This window comes from Cottoperca gobio, chromosome 7, assembly GCF_900634415.1.
Source record: "Cottoperca gobio chromosome 7, fCotGob3.1, whole genome shotgun sequence".
Taxonomy (NCBI): domain Eukaryota; kingdom Metazoa; phylum Chordata; class Actinopteri; order Perciformes; family Bovichtidae; genus Cottoperca; species Cottoperca gobio.
The window spans coordinates 212,973-230,472 of NC_041361.1; the positions used below are offsets into that span (position 1 = coordinate 212,973).

Consider the following 17,500-nt stretch of genomic DNA (forward strand, 5'->3'; position numbering starts at 1 on the left):
TTTAAACTAATATTATTATTTATACTATATTTAAACTAATAATCTTATTTATACTGTATTTAAACTAATATTCTTATTTATACTGTATTTAAACTAATAATCTTATTTATACTGTATTATTACTGTATGTTGTATATTTACGTATATATATTGTAGTGTAATGTACATATTTATTTACATTTTTCTTATAATTTCTCTTTGCTATATATATATATATATATATATATATATATATATATATTTCTAATCTAGAATGGGAACAATGATGTGATCATGGAGGAAAGTGTGATTTAAAATGTGTCTGTTAAATTCTCACATGTCTTTGTTTCCCTTCCCTTTTTCTTTCCTGCAGATCTTTGCGATCTTCGCCTTCTCGACATGCGGCAGCTACTCCGGCATGTTCAAGATGAGCGTGGAGTGCAGAAACCGGTCGGAGAGTGACCTCGGCATAGAAGTAGAATTTGAATATCCGTTCAGGTGCGTCTCAACTTACTGTCAGCACAGGAGAAGATACACATCACAATAAATGACTGAGGCCACTGAATGTGTTGAAGCAGGAGCAGTTTATAAAGTGTCACACAGTGTTAGAACGTGTTACTGACAGTTGTTTTACTTTTATTCATTAATTCAATCTTTATTTATAGTCGAGAGATTTCATTTCATCGCGTCAAATACAAAAACAAAGAAAAGGAAACACAAAACCACAACAAAGAGATGTACTAATAAAAGTATAATAAATAATAAATATAAAAAATTATTTGATAGATTAATTAGGATGTAAAATAAAATACAGTAAAGTAAAAACTCTTTGAGTCTTGCATTTAGTGTAGATACTTTTAATTAAAATAATAAAATAAATAAATAAGTAAAGTATATACATATATATAGAGTAAATTATATACATAAGAATAAATAAATAAGAGTAAATTATATATCATAATAAAATAATAATAAAATAATAGAGTAAATAAAATAATAAAATAAAATAATAGAGTAAATTATATACATAAGAATAAATAAATAAGAGTAAATTATATATCATAATAAAATAATAATAAAATAATAGAGTAAATTATATGCATAAGAGTAAAGTATATTTCATAATAAAATAATAATAAAATAATAGAATAAATAAAATAATAAAATAAAATAAGAGTAAATTATATACCAGTAATCATATAAAAAATGATATTTTAATAATTTTAATATATTTACACAAGGTGTTAAATATGTGAAGTGTATCACATTTATTTTTATTTATTTTGTCATTTCTCTCTCCGTCTCTGTTGCTGTTCTCAGGCTCCACCAGGTTTACTTTGATGCCCCCACCTGTAAGGGAGGGAACCCCGAGCGTCTCTTCCTGGTCGGGGACTACTCCTCCTCCTCCGAGTTCTTCGTCACCATCGGTGTCTTCTCCTTCCTGTACGCCATGGCCTCCCTCTCTGTGTACTGCTTCATACTGGAGAAGTACCGTGAAAACTGCAAGGGGCCCCAGATTGTGAGTTTATGCCTTTTACACCGTACAATACTAGTTTAACTCCAAGTATGACAATATCAAAGCATCTTGATTACTTCACATTACTTCTGGATTACCTCAACAGCAAATATGCAAAAAAAGACAAGAAAAAAATGAAATTTCAACATTATTTTGTATTTAAAGAAAGAAAAACATCAAACATTTTAACATCGAATCATTCGGCTCATTGGTGTTGCCTGATTTTAACTTGGAGCAGCAGTACCCATATAAATGTAATTAAATGAACCCGGTTTGTCCTGTATCGTGTGTTTGGTGAAGCAGAAGTTTTAAGCTCATTTCCTTTTCACGCTGGGATGCATCTCTGCAAAAAATAAATATATATAAATATAAAATCTTGACAAACCGGAAACAAACCGTCCAGCTTTAAGATAACTTGCACTGTGATGTTGTTCCCCTTTTTCTGCTTTACATACAAAATAATGGCCAAATTATTATTTACTTTATTTAAAAGGGACCATGAACGGTTGAAAACAGAAACGTCACCATTTGATGCACTGGAGCAGATTATAGCAGAGAACACAATAACGAACATACTGCACAATACAAAGCTACACACAGGAACACATCACTTCTTTATTTTAAAATGTAGATCAAAAGTATAGTTCTGCTAATATTGTCACTGAAATGTCCATTCCCTACGCCTGTTTATATGATATGGAGTCAGAGGTGTTGGTGGTAAAAGTGATCGTGTTCTTTCTTTCTGATCCGCAGGACTTCGTTGTGTCGGCGGTGTTTGCCTTCATGTGGCTGGTGTCCTCCTGTGCTTGGGCTAAAGGCCTGTCGGACGTGAAAACAGCCACCGACCCGGAGAGTGTGATCACTCTCATCGCCGCCTGTGAGGAACCAGAGAACCGCTGCCGTGAAGTCCATGACCCCAAAGTCTCCGGCCTCAACACCTCTGTGGTAGGTCCCCGTTGCTCCACACTGAGCAGAGTGTATTATTATTATTTTACTAGCTTAGTATTGTTTGCACCATAAAAAGGTTTGTTTGTACGTACAGTGTTTCCCCTACCATTGTCTTGTGGGGGCGCTGCACCTTTACCCTAACGGTACGGATAAACGTGCAATGTGTTTAACACACACACACACACACACATTCTGATTTGTCTCACCGGTAATGTAATGGCACGGACCGGCGCGCTGTTTTGTAAAAAAAAACCTACCGTTAGCGAACGTGGCCGCGCTGACATGGAAGGGTTTTCGCAGTTTTCTACAGAACCGCTCATCCAAATAACTTCACGCACGACACTGCACTTCCTCGGGTCTTCAGCAACACGCACACCAAGCAGGAAGTAGATCGGTCCAAGGGTTGGCGAGATAATCGAAACTCAGATACACACACACACAAACGTCTGTCATTATAGTATGATGTAGTAGGGTCCCTGCTCCGTCTCTCCAACAGCTAAGGGGGTCCTGGGCTGAAAAGCGTTGAAGACCCCTGATATAAAGAGTTGAACAGAAACAGTTAAACTCATATGTCCAACACTTCTCTGCTCCGCAGGCTTTTGGCTTCATCAACCTGATCCTGTGGATAGGGAACCTGTGGTTTGTGTTCAAGGAGACCGGCTGGATGGCCGCCTTCTCCGGAACATACGTTCCATCACAGGAAAAGCAGCCCGCACCCGATTCCTTTGCCCAGGAAGGATACGCTCAGCAGGACCCCTACGCCGGATCCCAGGGAGGGTACCAGCCCGAATACGGCCAGCAGCAGCAGCAGGGCGGCGGCTACAATGAGGAGGGGGGATACAGCCAGGGCTATGAGCAGCAGCCCACCTCCTATGCTAATCAGATGTGAGCCTGTCCCGCCAAACCTCAGCTGCAGGATGGTGAGTGTAAATATACTGTATCTGCACCGGTTAGAATATGTTTACAATGATCGCAATACTGTTTATCTTTGAGGTAATAATGTAAGATGCAGGTTCCCAACGCTTCTTCTTGATTTTAAGGGCATTCGTCCTGCATTAGAAAAGTACGCAGTTAAAAACAACCGAAGAGCTAAAAGAAAAATGGCCAAGCGTCAACGAGAAGAAAACACAGAATTGGTCACAAAGCTTATTAAAATGATTATACAACATAATACAGAGAGAATTGTATCAAAAAGTTCTAAAAATACCATGAAAACTCATCTCTGATCCAATGTTCACAGGAAATAATCATCAAATAATAATAGTTACTATTTTGGCTAATTGTACAGTTTATCAGTTGTTGCACTATTATGCATTGAATATAATATGAAATATACATTAAATACGTCACTCCAATGGAAACATCCCATTGGCTTTTTGTCGAGGTAACCAGGGCGAATACACAAATACGTCATCGCTGCAGCACTTTACTGGACTAACATTCTTCAGGTGGATAAAAACACAACTCCAGATAAACAATGATTCTCCATGTCTGCAGGATGTGTACATAAGTAACTCGCATATCATCCTCAAAGGTGATAATATTTCGCCACAAAGTCAGATATTGCAGATTTAAAAATGTAGTTTTTGCACAGACAAGTGATTTTATGGCTCATCACTTAGACTGGAATCATGAGGAGGTCGTCTCTTCAAGGATTAACAATCACAGAGACTAATAACTCTCTGAATGTACATATACGTATCTACACGTAAGTACAGAAACAACAACCCGTATTTACATGAAGTCTCCTCCAGATACATGACAGCACTGCTTGTTCATTGACACAACATAGTGTGTGTTTATGTTCAGTAGCAACATCGCTGCGTGACGAGGAGGTCGGGGTAGATGTATGGTGTGCAAATGCTACATCCCCCTGTTACAGCGACTCTGAGATCTCGTCCAGCCACATGCACTCACGCTTTGACTTCCTGTCCCCCCTGCAGCCCTGAAACAAAACTACTGGTGAAGGAGCTTTTTAGGGAAGTGCTCTGAGGCTCTGAGCTAAAACTGCACACAGTACTCAAAGATGTCCAGCCAGAGCCGTTAGCCTTTAGCCGTTAGAATTTAGCCTTTAGCTGTTAGCCTTTAGCTGTTAGCCGTTAGCCTTTAGCCTTTAGTCTTTAGCTGTTAGCCATTAGCCTTTAGCTGTTAGCCGTTAGCCTTTAGCCGTTAGCCTTTAGTCTTTAGCCGTTAGCCGTTAGCCTTTAGTCTTTAGCCGTTAGCCTTTAGTCTTTAGCTGTTAGCCATTAGCCTTTAGCTGTTAGCCGTTAGCCTTTAGCCGTTAGCCTTTAGTCTTTAGCCGTTAGCCGTTAGCCTTTAGTCTTTAGCCGTTAGCCGTTAGCCTTTAGTCTTTAGCCGTTAGCCTTTAGTCTTTAGCCGTTAGCCTTTAGCGAGATCGGCTTTTCTGACGTCTTACCTATTTTCTCAATCAGCTTTTTACCGATTTTGTTTATTTCACATCAAACTTTTTTAACTTAAACTTGAATTCTTGCTTATTTAATCATGAATACATAAACAAGATTTGAAACCAATGTTTCAGTTTGTGTCCCTTCTTTAATAACTCAATTCACGTATGTAAAATAAGATTAAATGAACCTTTATTGATCCCAGTGAGGTAATGTGGCTGTTGCCGCAGCACAAAGACAGAAATAAGTATAAAGAAAGAAATACTAACTGATATCAAACTAAAATAAGAATAACAAATAGAAAAACTATACAGAGCATATAATATATACTATAAACTCTTTACAAACAATATAACATTGACACATATTAACATCATATATTACATATACGTATATATATATTGTCATTTTCAGGCATAACTATAATAAACTTCAAAAGGCTTTTTAAAAGTGTCCATATCAGCTTTTAACGTCCCGTATTTGTGTAGCCGTAGCTTTGTTTGTATACTCAACATGTATGTTATCCTACGTCGGCGGTGTGTTTAATATTTCCACCCCCCTCTCTCTCTTCTCCACCTTTCTCTCCTCCCCCCAGGGTGACCTTGTGATTCTGGAGTGTGGCTCTTGACCACCGCCTGCATTTCCACACTCCTCTGTGTGTCTGTTTGTGTATCTGTGAGTTGACAGGCGGAGGGAGGGAGGCATGGAGGGGGGAGACCCTGGTGGGCCCTGGGGGGTGGGGGGAGGGGGGGACCCCGGGGAGGGCGGGGGGGGGGGGGGGGGGGGGGGGGTTTGCTGTAATATGATGTTTATTCTCGTGATGTATTTAACTGTAGAAGACAACAGAGGATTGTCTGTTTGGTTATACGAGAAAAACTTGAATACAAATACCAAAACATTTGTGGACGAACATTTAAAAGAAATAATGGAAAGACTTACATTTACGGGGGGGGGGAAACAATTGTAGTAATATTTAACTTGGGAGAATGTATTTGTCTGTGCTGTGTAAATATCAACATGCTGATATATATATATGATTATATGTACACAGTTGAATAATGGTGCACTCCATAAAAGTTGTTATACAACAAATGTTGAGCACAGAGTTATTCAATTGCATTTACTTTGGTTCTGTTTAGGAGCTCACATAGTTTAGCCTTTGCCCTTCAATCCCCTTAAATGATTCACACCATGATATTTGATTTATTCATTCAGAATATATGAATTCATAAAGTCATTTCATCAGGATTTAAGAAACGGGGTGAAAATATGAAAAACCAGAATGATCCATATAAAAAGTGAGCAGAGTGATTAACAGTAATAGCGGTGAATAGATGATCGTAGTAGGTTGTTTCTTTTACGTTTTTATACATATTTTTCCATCAAATATCAAACGAGGATGAACTCTTGTAATACACAGAACATTTTAAATCCTCACCTATAAGATCAAAACTCAGAGAGCATGGTAGCATCTCATATTCGCTGTGCTGTCTTGTGAATCGGGGGGCCGCGAACAACAGATTTAGCGACGTGTGTGTTTGTTTATTTGTTTGGATTTATGTGTCGGCATCGAGCTAACGTCGTCAATGAACCCTCGTCCTGTTTCGATCGCCTGTTCTGTGGTTTCCGGAAAGTTGCAAGACAGAGTCATATAGTTTTCTAACTGGTGTTTCTATCGCACTGTAATCAGCGACGTACTCACGTTAAGCAAATGAGAATATTAAAGTTATTACGAGGCGAGTCTGAACAATATAAACTCCTCCTGCATCCTCACTCCTTCTTTATCTCTCCCTGCATGCATCCTTATATCCTACAAGCATCCCCAAACACACTGAGAGCTTAAAGCTGCAGGAAAGTCGGACTACACGGTAACATCCCCGTGGTTACTGCACAGCACATACAGCAGCGCTGCTATAGTCTACTCAAAGCACAAAGCAAGTGCTGCAATAATTACGTCTTTCCAGATATAAACACCCGTCCTACTGCCAATCCTCTCTTTGGATTTACAAGATCGTGTTTGCCAAATGGTAAGAATTGTGTCTTGATTGGTATTTTCTGCTTCCACAGTCCTCATCCGGATGAATTGTTGTCCACCTCCAGTATATATCGATGCATTGCTTTCACTCTTTCTTTAAAAACCAGGGTTGTTTGATGCAGGCGGTGCAGAAACACCTTCCTCTGCTCCACCTGTTCCTTTTCTCTCTCTCTGTCTTTCTCTCTCTTTCACTGTAGCTCTTATAAATATGCTGAAATGAAATATACTCTGTTGTTAGTGGTGAATGATGTCTTGTGATACTCTCTCTACGCCTTTGGATAGTGCTGTGTTTATTGTGTATGATGTATTCATATTAGTATTTATGATAATGATAAGTCAGAGAAAAAAAAAATATCCAAGACTCTCCAGAATTCTGCTGTATTCTTATTATATGGGATCCATGTGAAACTAAATGAAATAAACTTGAAATTATTCTGTTGAAGGTTAAACTGTGTACTTCTGTTCATAGGCTGTCAATTATTTATTTTATTAATCACTTCAGTCATTTTCTGTGAGGCCAGCCTCGCACATGAGAGTGTTTCCTGATCTTCTTCATCACATAAATACTTTATAAATAAATACTTTGGGGTATTTGGACTTTTGGTCGAACAAAACAACATTTAAAGACGTCACATTTGGTCCTTTAAAGACAATTCTTTGACGTTTCATAGACTAAACGATTATTATTTAATAATTAAATATCTGCAGATAATGAAATTAAAAGATAGCAGCCCTACTATAGGTTTGTTCCAGCGTGTTATTAATACTTTTATGAATAAATTGTAACGGAAAAATTAGCTAAAAAGTAAAACACATTTTTACAATAAACGGTGTTCAAAACAGCAAAAGCAACAAAGGTGAAATAAAACTTGTAAAAAGCTCCATTAATCTTTATTTAGTGATAATCAGCCGCAGTTTTATATAAAAATGCAAATGTGTTGAGATATTTCTGTAGCTGGCCTATATTTATGACATATAAACTGTATTTCCGACAGTATGATGAGGCGGGTTAGTTTGACCCAATCTGTGGTTTAGAGTAAAAATCTGCATTCAAAATCTTACTTAAGTAAAAGTACAGAGGTCACATCAAAATATACTTAAAGTGACAAAAGTAAAAGTACCCACGATGCAGAATAATATATATATTATATTTTGGATTATAATTATTGATGCATTAATGTGTTTATCATTTCAATGTTGCAGCTGGAGGTTTTTTATTGACTATATTTACTGTCATGTAGCTTGTGAATCAATAAAGTTTTATCTTAATTTATACTTATACATGATAAATTATTTTTAAAAATGAGGTGGGGGGAGTGGGCTTTTTTTGCCTTTGGAAAGAGGGAGGAAGAGGGGACAGAAATTAATTATTTGTTGGTTATATATCTTTAAAGCAACTAAAGTTGTCAATTTAATGTAGTGGAGTTGAAGTATATACTCATATTCATAGAACACATACTTTATATATAGATATATATATAATATAGTTATATATATTATATATATTATATATAGATTATATATGATTATATATATATATATATATAATACATATATAATATATATATATATATATATTATATATTGTTATATATATTATATTATATATGTTATATATATATATATATAACATATATAATATGTTATATATATTATATAACATATATTATATATATGTTTATATATATATATATATATTATATATATATATTATATATATTATATATGTTTATATATATACATTATATAGGTTATATATGTATATATAGAGTATATATATATAACATACATAAGCGAAAGAAAAAAAAAAAATATATATATAACATATATAATATATAATATATATTTATATATATATATATATATGTTATATATATTTTTTTTAGATATATATATAATATATATAATATATAAAGTTGTCAATTTAATGTAGTGGAGTTGAAGTATATACTCATATTCATAGAACACATACTATACTTATACTATACTATATATATATATATATATATATATATATATATATATATATATATATATATATAACATATATAATATATATATATATATATATATTTATATATATATATGTTTTATATATATATATATATATATATATACATATATATATATACATATATATAATATATATATATATATATATATATATATATATATATATATATATTATATATATATATATATATATATATATATATATACATACATACAGAAGCGAAAAATAAAATAAAATAAAATAACAAACAAGAAATTAAAAACCAATAAAATAAAGATGCAACTCAGATAAAATCAGGAGAGACTTTCTGATTAAATTATGTTTTTTAGAAGAGATTTAAAAGAAGAAGGTAAATTCAAGTAAAGACAGAAGATCAAATTAAAATGAGTTGTAAAATTAAAAAAGGTGAAGACATAAATAACATTTAGTACTATAGAGGCTACATGTATGAGAATGAGGAGTGTGTGTTAAAGTAAGTTAAAGTATCTCCAACATGTGGTCTTATTTCCTATATGGCCCTTATCCTCTTCCGTACATATGAGAGAATAAATAAATACAAAATAAAGCGCCAGAGACATATAAACACTGACTGAGGCAGTCTTGAGTAAATATACTTAATACTCCACTTTTCATTTGCCATGTAAAACATCAGCCAAAAAGCACGTCTAGTTTCCGAGCAGCCCCTGAAGGCAGCACGTCTCGGTGTCATGAGTGTGCCAACAAACAGCAGCTTCCCTCGAGAAAAGTGAAAGCCAACGCCCCGCTGTCAGCTCCTCCAGCCGGCCCCCCTCCCTCCCCACACACGCACAGAAAGCTTTCTCCGGAGGTCGTGATTGAGCTCTTCCACGGAACACTTCACGTTTCACTCCTTCCACATCGGAGACGTTGATTCGACCTTTTCTTTCCCTCCTGTTGCTTCTCGCGTTGTATTTACTCCGCTCGTCGTCGTCGGTGGTTTGTGGCGATAAAGGCTCGAACACACAAGTCGGTTATAATAAGTTAGTTGTTACAACATGGGGGATTCAGGCGCGGCCAGCACCGGTGCGAACTGCCTGCAGAAGCTGAAAAGTTACGTGAACACACCGAAAGGTGTTATCCTCGCTGCAGAAATAGTAAGTAACGTTAACGTTGTGTCAGCTGTGAGCTGTGCATTGTTACACACCCTGCCTGTAAAGTGTTGTGCAGAAGTAGCCTGCATCTAATTAATATTTCATGCATAGTTAAGTGGATTAAAGTAGCCTACACATTGATTTTCTCCCTCACTATTCGTCTGTTTTCTTCTTTAAATCTGTTTTTCTCACTCTCTCTCTCCCCCCCCCCCCCCCCCCCCCTCGGCATGTGTTCTGGGGGTTGGGGGATCATGCACAGGGGGTTAAGGTTTTCCACCTGTCACTTGTGCTCCACTGTTTTCTCATTTGGCACCAAAGAGCCAAATGCTCCTCGTTCATGGCAGAGGGGAAAGGTCAAATGGGTTAAGTCGCCCCAGTGTCTGCTTATTATTACCCTGCATGTGTAGGCAGAGCGTTAACAGTAGCCTAAATAAGGTGAAGGGAAAATGCAATGTACATCACATTCCTGCTCATATAAAGGCTCTTAAAGTGGGATTCCCCCGAATTTGCACATGTGGTTTTAGTTAAGAGGCATATATCCACCTTCAGAGTCTCCACAGCGACTGTACGGGGTGTGTGTGCGGTGTGTGTGTGTGCGGTGTAACTGTTCCACTTCCTTGCTGGAATACTTTTTATTTATACTCTCCATGACCACCTTTTTCACATGATTGCTTCTGTTTGCATTTCACAGCTGGTGGCTCTCCTAACTTCTGACTCACTTTGACCTGAAACACTTTGCTTAAGTTGTGTCACAGTTTATCAGGTTCTGTTCCTCTATCTCTCCGCAGCGTAACACGCTGCTGCAACTCAATGGGCTCATTATGAAGCAGGCCCTCAGATGTTGGTGGTCAGTCCACCCACTGTAAAGCTTTTTCTTTTCAGAGGTAATGGAAATTCCAGGCTGTGTGTGAAGTTTGTCCCTGGGAACAAAGAATGTGTGATTTGCAGTGAGCGCTCCTCTTTTGGTTTGCCATTCAGCGGTAGCTTCATGCTTCACTGGAAACTCGGGAGTTTGTTGTTTCCTCTCCCACTCCCGTCTTTACTGGAGCCTGATGAAGTCATCTCTGGTGGTGGATATCTGAAGTAGTTTACAGTGCAGGGAGGGAAACAGGAAGACAAACGCTTATCTCCAAACTAATGGGGAATTTAAAGGCATAATTACTGACTTATATAGTCAGTGTAGGCATATTGAGTACCAGCAGGCAGCTGTGCACTGCTGTGGACGGGGGCAGCTGTGCACTGCTGTGGACGGGGGCAACAGCAAAACACATTTTCTAACCAGTTTTAAAAAACTAAATCGGTGTACGTGTACGCTATATTTCGAATATTTATCTTGACATTAGATCAGCCTCTCCGACGGGGAACTGAAGCGGTTATCTTTGCACCGCATCAAAGCCACCAGATTGACAAAAACAGTAATTTTACTGCTCAGAACACGGGAGTTCTTGGTCCACCGCTGCCTAACTCTGTTAGTTAGTTTGTGTTATTGTGTGACTTTGGTGCACAATGTGTAACTTTCTGCCACTCGGGGTCTGAATGAAAATATTAACAAAAGTTATTGGAGTTTGGTGTGATGGTACAGCAGAGGTGCATCATGGGAGTTCTTCTCTCTTCTGATAAACATCAGACTTTCTCCTGCACGCTGTTCGGCTGCCGCTAACGTCTGTCAGCTTGTTTCTCTGAGAACTTAAGATCCAGACGTTCAGGACTAAAATCCTTCATCCTTCAAATATAGAGTTAAAAACACCAGGATGTAGAAAGTGTCTTAAAACTGGATAAACAGACAGTTTGTGAAGCTTCTGGTTCCAAACACAACGCTGACGCTGCTCAGAGGGGAGACGACACCATGACAGGAGAGAGAGGAAACGTTACCTTCAGGGACATTACACATGTCTCTGTCTCACTACATATACAACACAGGACTGATGACACCATGACAGGAGAGAGAGGAAACGTTACCTTCAGGAACATTACACATGTCTCTGTCCCACTACATATACAACACAGGACTGATGACACCATGACAGGAGAGAGGAAACGTTACCTTCAGGAACATTACACATGTCTCTGTCTCACTACATATACAACACAGGACTGATGACGCCATGACAGGAGAGAGAGGAAACGTTACCTTCAGGGACATTACACATGTCTCTGTCTCACTACATATACAACACAGGACTGATGACACCATGACAGGAGAGAGAGGAAACGTTACCTTCAGGGACATTACACATGTCTCTGTCTCACTACATATACAACACAGGACTGATGACACCATGACAGGAGAGAGAGGAAACGTTACCTTCAGGAACATTACACATGTCTCTGTCTCACTACATATACAACACAGGACTGATGACACCATGACAGGAGAGAGGAAACGTTACCTTCAGGAACATTACACATGTCTCTGTCTCACTACATATACAACACAGGACTGATGACACCATGACAGGAGAGAGAGGAAACGTTACCTTCAGGAACATTACACATGTCTCTGTCTCACTACATATACAACACAGGACTGATGACACCATGACAGGAGAGAGAGGAAACGTTACCTTCAGGAACATTACACATGTCTCTGTCTCACTACATATACAACACAGGACTGATGACACCATGACAGGAGAGAGAGGAAACGTTACCTTCAGGAACATTACACATGTCTCTGTCTCACTACATATACAACACAGGACTGATGACACCATGACAGGGAGAGAGGAAACGTTACCTTCAGGAACATTACACATGTCTCTGTCTCACTACATATACAACACAGGACTGATGACACCATGACAGGAGAGAGGAAACGTTACCTTCAGGAACATTACACATGTCTCTGTCTCACTACATATACAACACAGGACTGATGACACCATGACAGGAGAGAGAGGAAACGTTACCTTCAGGGAACATTACACATGTCTCTGTCTCACTACATATACAACACAGGACTGATGACACCATGACAGGAGAGAGAGGAAACGTTACCTTCAGGAACATTACACATTTCTCTGTCTCACTACATATACAACACAGGACTGATGACACCATGACAGGAGAGAGAGGAAACGTTACCTTCAGGAACATTACACATGTCTCTGTCTCACTACATATACAACACAGGACTGATGACACCATGACAGGAGAGAGAGGAAACGTTACCTTCAGGAACATTACACATGTCTCTGTCTCACTACATATACAACACAGGACTGATGACACCATGACAGGAGAGAGAGGAAACGTTACCTTCAGGAACATTACACATGTCTCTGTCTCACTACATATACAACACAGGACTGATGACACCATGACAGGAGAGAGAGGAAACGTTACCTTCAGGAACATTACACATGTCTCTGTCTCACTACATATACAACACAGGACTGATGACACCATGACAGGAGAGAGAGGAAACGTTACCTTCAGGAACATTACACATTTCTCTGTCTCACTACATATACAACACAGGACTGATGACACCATGACAGGAGAGAGAGGAAACGTTACCTTCAGGAACATTACACATGTCTCTGTCTCACTACATATACAACACAGGACTGATGACACCATGACAGGAGAGAGAGGAAACGTTACCTTCAGGGACATTACACATGTCTCTGTCTCACTACATATACAACACAGGACTGATGACACCATGACAGGAGAGAGAGGAAACGTTACCTTCAGGAACATTACACATGTCTCTGTCTCACTACATATACAACACAGGACTGATGACACCATGACAGGAGAGAGAGGAAACGTTACCTTCAGGGAACATTACACATGTCTCTGTCTCACTACATATACAACACAGGACTGATGACACCATGACAGGAGAGAGAGGAAACGTTACCTTCAGGAACATTACACATTTCTCTGTCTCACTACATATACAACACAGGACTGATGACACCATGACAGGAGAGAGAGGAAACGTTACCTTCAGGAACATTACACATGTCTCTGTCTCACTACATATACAACACAGGTCTTGTCGTTTCAATTAAAAAACGTTACTTATACCTTTTTTAAAGGGTTGGTTTGAATTCACCAAAGTCTCACATTAACACAAATAACCGATGAGGCAGCAGTCGATCAGCAACTCAAGTGTTCTGCGATGGTTAAAATGTTTTATTTGTCTAAAATATGTCCGCAGCAGAACATTGTTCATCTTCCTGCCTTCTGTCTGCTTCTACAAACTGCATCTCCTGCAGCAACACTCTGACTGAGAAGAACCTCCTACAACCTCACTTCAAAACATCCAAACGATAAGCGCAGAAGCAGCAACAAGCTAATAAAACAAACGTCTAAAGGAATTATTACTCAGTTGTCAGCAAGTTGTGACAGCAAGGTTTCCGTGCTCATCAAATTACATGTACAGTTCTTTCTTCTTTTGATCCGCCTGTCAGAGGCATGACCGTACTTGAACATGTTTGAAGCTGCAGAACAGCGTGCAGGTCGCAGTCACACCCCGATGTAAAGCAAATGTCTGTTTGTCATGTGGCACAGCAACGTCGGGGTGAGTCATGCACCGAGGTGATCATTCACCCCGTTGTGAATGTTATGAATCTGAAGCGGTCACATTGTCTTATGAGAGGAAGCTTCTCTTTCTTCTTGAAGCAAGAGAACGGGCAGGAGTGACTACGTGATGAGCGACATGACATGACATGAAACTCAACTTTCCATGTTGTTCTCCACACACATGGTTTACACGTTAGTGAGCCACAGAAAGACCTACAAAAACGCCCAAATTGTGAGCAACTTCCCTAGCAACCGTCGCTGTTTGGTGTCTCTGCACCGCCGACTCTCGGCTCTCATGTTGCTGCTGCCGACTATAATTAGCCGAGCATTCACAACCATTTCCCTGCAGTCATCTTTTAAAGAGCAGCTCATTATTCTGAGCTGTGGATCCGAAAGTCTGACCCGTGCAAACAGATCCGCCGCCGTGCGGGAAACCTAAAGGTCTCAACATCTCGGAGCCTGTTTTTTGTTCTGAGGGGCTCTTGTGTGCAGTGGGTGTTTCTCTGTGTGACGGCCTCCTCAGGAGCCGCAGCGCTCCGAGCAGCCGGGCCCCCGCCTGCACAGAGCCTCTTTTGTGCAGGAGCTTGGCCTCGGCCGCCCCGCTCCTCCACAGAGGCGCCCTGTGCCAGTCTCCAGAACACATGAAGCACTGATGCATCAGGCTGCGTGTTTGTGTAACAGTTGCGGGCGAGGGGAGCCGTAGTGACAGATGCAGAGCTAGTGTCGAGTCGGTTACATCATGCGTGTCTCATACGCACTGCAGAGATTTGACGCTGAACAATGTGAGAGACGGGATTTTTAAAAAATAGTCTCATTTATTTAAGTGTTACAAGAATAAATGCAAAAGCAGTGCAGATAAATAAACTTTCTCTGATGTCCAGCAGGGGGCGACTCCTCTGGTTGTATAGAAGTCTATGAGAAAATGAACTTCTCACCTGATTTATTACCTCAGTAAACATATTATGTTTCAGTCTCTAGTTTTGAGTTCATTTAGTAAATGATGTCCCATTTAGAGTAAAATAAATAATAAAGCAGGGTGTGCTTTAGGGCGGGGCTACCTCGTAATTGATGGGTCGTTACCACGCGGTGTTGTCCAGTTTGGGTGTTGTCCGGTTTAACCATTCATCAAAGTTAATTGTGCTTTGCTCCACCCTCTTGTGTCACTTTTGGTTCCAAAAAAACCAACATGGCGTCAGCCAAAATGGAGGCTTCAAAGAGGTGGTGCACAAACTACCGTGTTTCATACAGTCTGAGGTATCTACAGGTTATACTTTCATTTAAACTTTATATCTTTAATGGAAGATTAAACCTCTTAAGAGGTGGGGGACTTTACTCGAAAATCCCTACAAACGACACCCAAAGTAAATTAAAAGCTGCTCTTCAACCATTTGCACCAGCTGCATGATTTTGGTCTCATTCAAAAGATAACTCTCTTATTGTTCTTGCAAAACAGTGAAGAATCACTCCAAGAGCTTCTGGTACTGAGTAATAGTGGTCTGAATATACTGAATGTGAAGAAAGTACACTCCGCCTGAAGTTTGTTGTTGAAAAAGATGCCTGAAGATGGTACAGCTGGTCGGTCTGGACTGGAACACACAATAACAACATAGAACCAAGTGTTACCAAGTAAAACTTCCAATTTCAGATAAAAGGGATAAAAACTTAACATATTAGACATATCTTTCTAAGAGTAACACCAGGCGTACACAAACTGTGCATGTGTACATATTATAATATTTATTAAAAGGCCATAAATAACTATTATATACCCAATTATCCCTGCCAGTAGTAATGACACAAAGTAAGGGAAGTACAAATACATTTCTTGTAATATTTTTGTGTTGTTTTTGTATTTTGTAATTAATAAATACACTTATGAAAAAATTACAACATTTGTAAAAATAAAACCAAGAGTGTCACATGTCTAAAGGCTCCGTCTGTAAACAGAAGCAGAGGGCTGCCACTTCCTTATCAGCTTGACACTGATTGGCTTTGATGGCTGTAGAAATCGAATGGAAGCTCCGATATATAATAAATATATATAAAATATAATAAATGTAAATAATAAGGTTCCAGCTTCTGAAATGTTTCACATTGTAGTAAATGTAATATATTTAATAACAACGTCTTGAGTTGTTGGACATTTTAATTGGTATTTTTTTTACGTTTTCAGATGTTGCAGAGACCAAACGATAAATAATCAGCAGATTAACTCAAACTAAGAACAGTCTGTAGCTGCAGCTCTAACGTTTAGCTCCGTGTGTAGGTGGCTGTACAATCTCTGCACAAAATGTTCATATTTCCCAGCTGTAAAGAAGATCTTGAACGAGCTTGTGCACAAGGCCGTGCAGAGGAATTCTAAATCCATGTTGTGTGACAACAAGAATAAATGATGCTGTTTGGTGTCTTTCTGTCTTGTACTGTGAATATGTGAACTCTTCTGTCTTCTGTCCGTGTCACGTGAATGTTTCTACCTACGCAGTTTGACAGCAGCAAACAAAAGCGCTATTGAAAACAGAAATACTGGTTCAGGGTCGTAGGTTTATGATTTCTGCACGTTGGCAGCATTTCAGTGGAATGAACGGAGAAGAATGCACGCTGATGGAGAAATGAGCTCCGGACGGCACAAACAAACTCGTGCTGTAACTCTGCAGCGTGTGAGAGGCCAGTTGTCTCACCGTGCAGAAAGTATTTCTTCTTGGCAAAAGCGCTTGCTATCATGTGGATGTTGATTTGTGAAGTGACTGGAGTAAATGAAACAATGGCGGCTTTGTTGGAGTGATTTACTCTCCGCCCGGCTGCAGACTGAGGCACTCAGATCTTTCTGTTACTCAGCGATGAGATGATTCGTCGTCTCGTGAATCGCAGGTGATTTATAAAGTCACCTGCAAAGTGTCACAGAGGAGACGTCTTAAATGAAAGAGCACGCGACTGGATGAACGAGACTTTATTATCCTG

At 38.9% G+C, this 17,500-nt stretch overlaps 2 protein-coding genes across 2 annotated transcripts in view; both read left to right on the top strand.

The window, feature by feature from the left end:
- Window positions 1-5,577, top strand: part of sypb (synaptophysin b) — an 18,249-nt gene extending 12,672 nt beyond the window's left edge. Inside the window, exons 3-7 of the mRNA XM_029435956.1 lie at window positions 353-477; window positions 1,300-1,498; window positions 2,249-2,440; window positions 3,039-3,363; window positions 5,444-5,577. Coding sequence (XP_029291816.1) covers window positions 353-477; window positions 1,300-1,498; window positions 2,249-2,440; window positions 3,039-3,332 — 810 coding nt within the window. The 3' untranslated portion in view covers window positions 3,333-3,363; window positions 5,444-5,577. The remainder of the gene's footprint in view (window positions 1-352; window positions 478-1,299; window positions 1,499-2,248; window positions 2,441-3,038; window positions 3,364-5,443) is intronic.
- A 4,029-nt stretch (window positions 5,578-9,606) lies between these two features.
- Window positions 9,607-17,500, top strand: part of plp2b (proteolipid protein 2b) — a 13,490-nt gene continuing 5,596 nt past the window's right edge. The window contains exon 1 of the mRNA XM_029436572.1: window positions 9,607-10,009. Coding sequence (XP_029292432.1) covers window positions 9,911-10,009 — 99 coding nt within the window. The 5' untranslated portion in view covers window positions 9,607-9,910. The remainder of the gene's footprint in view (window positions 10,010-17,500) is intronic.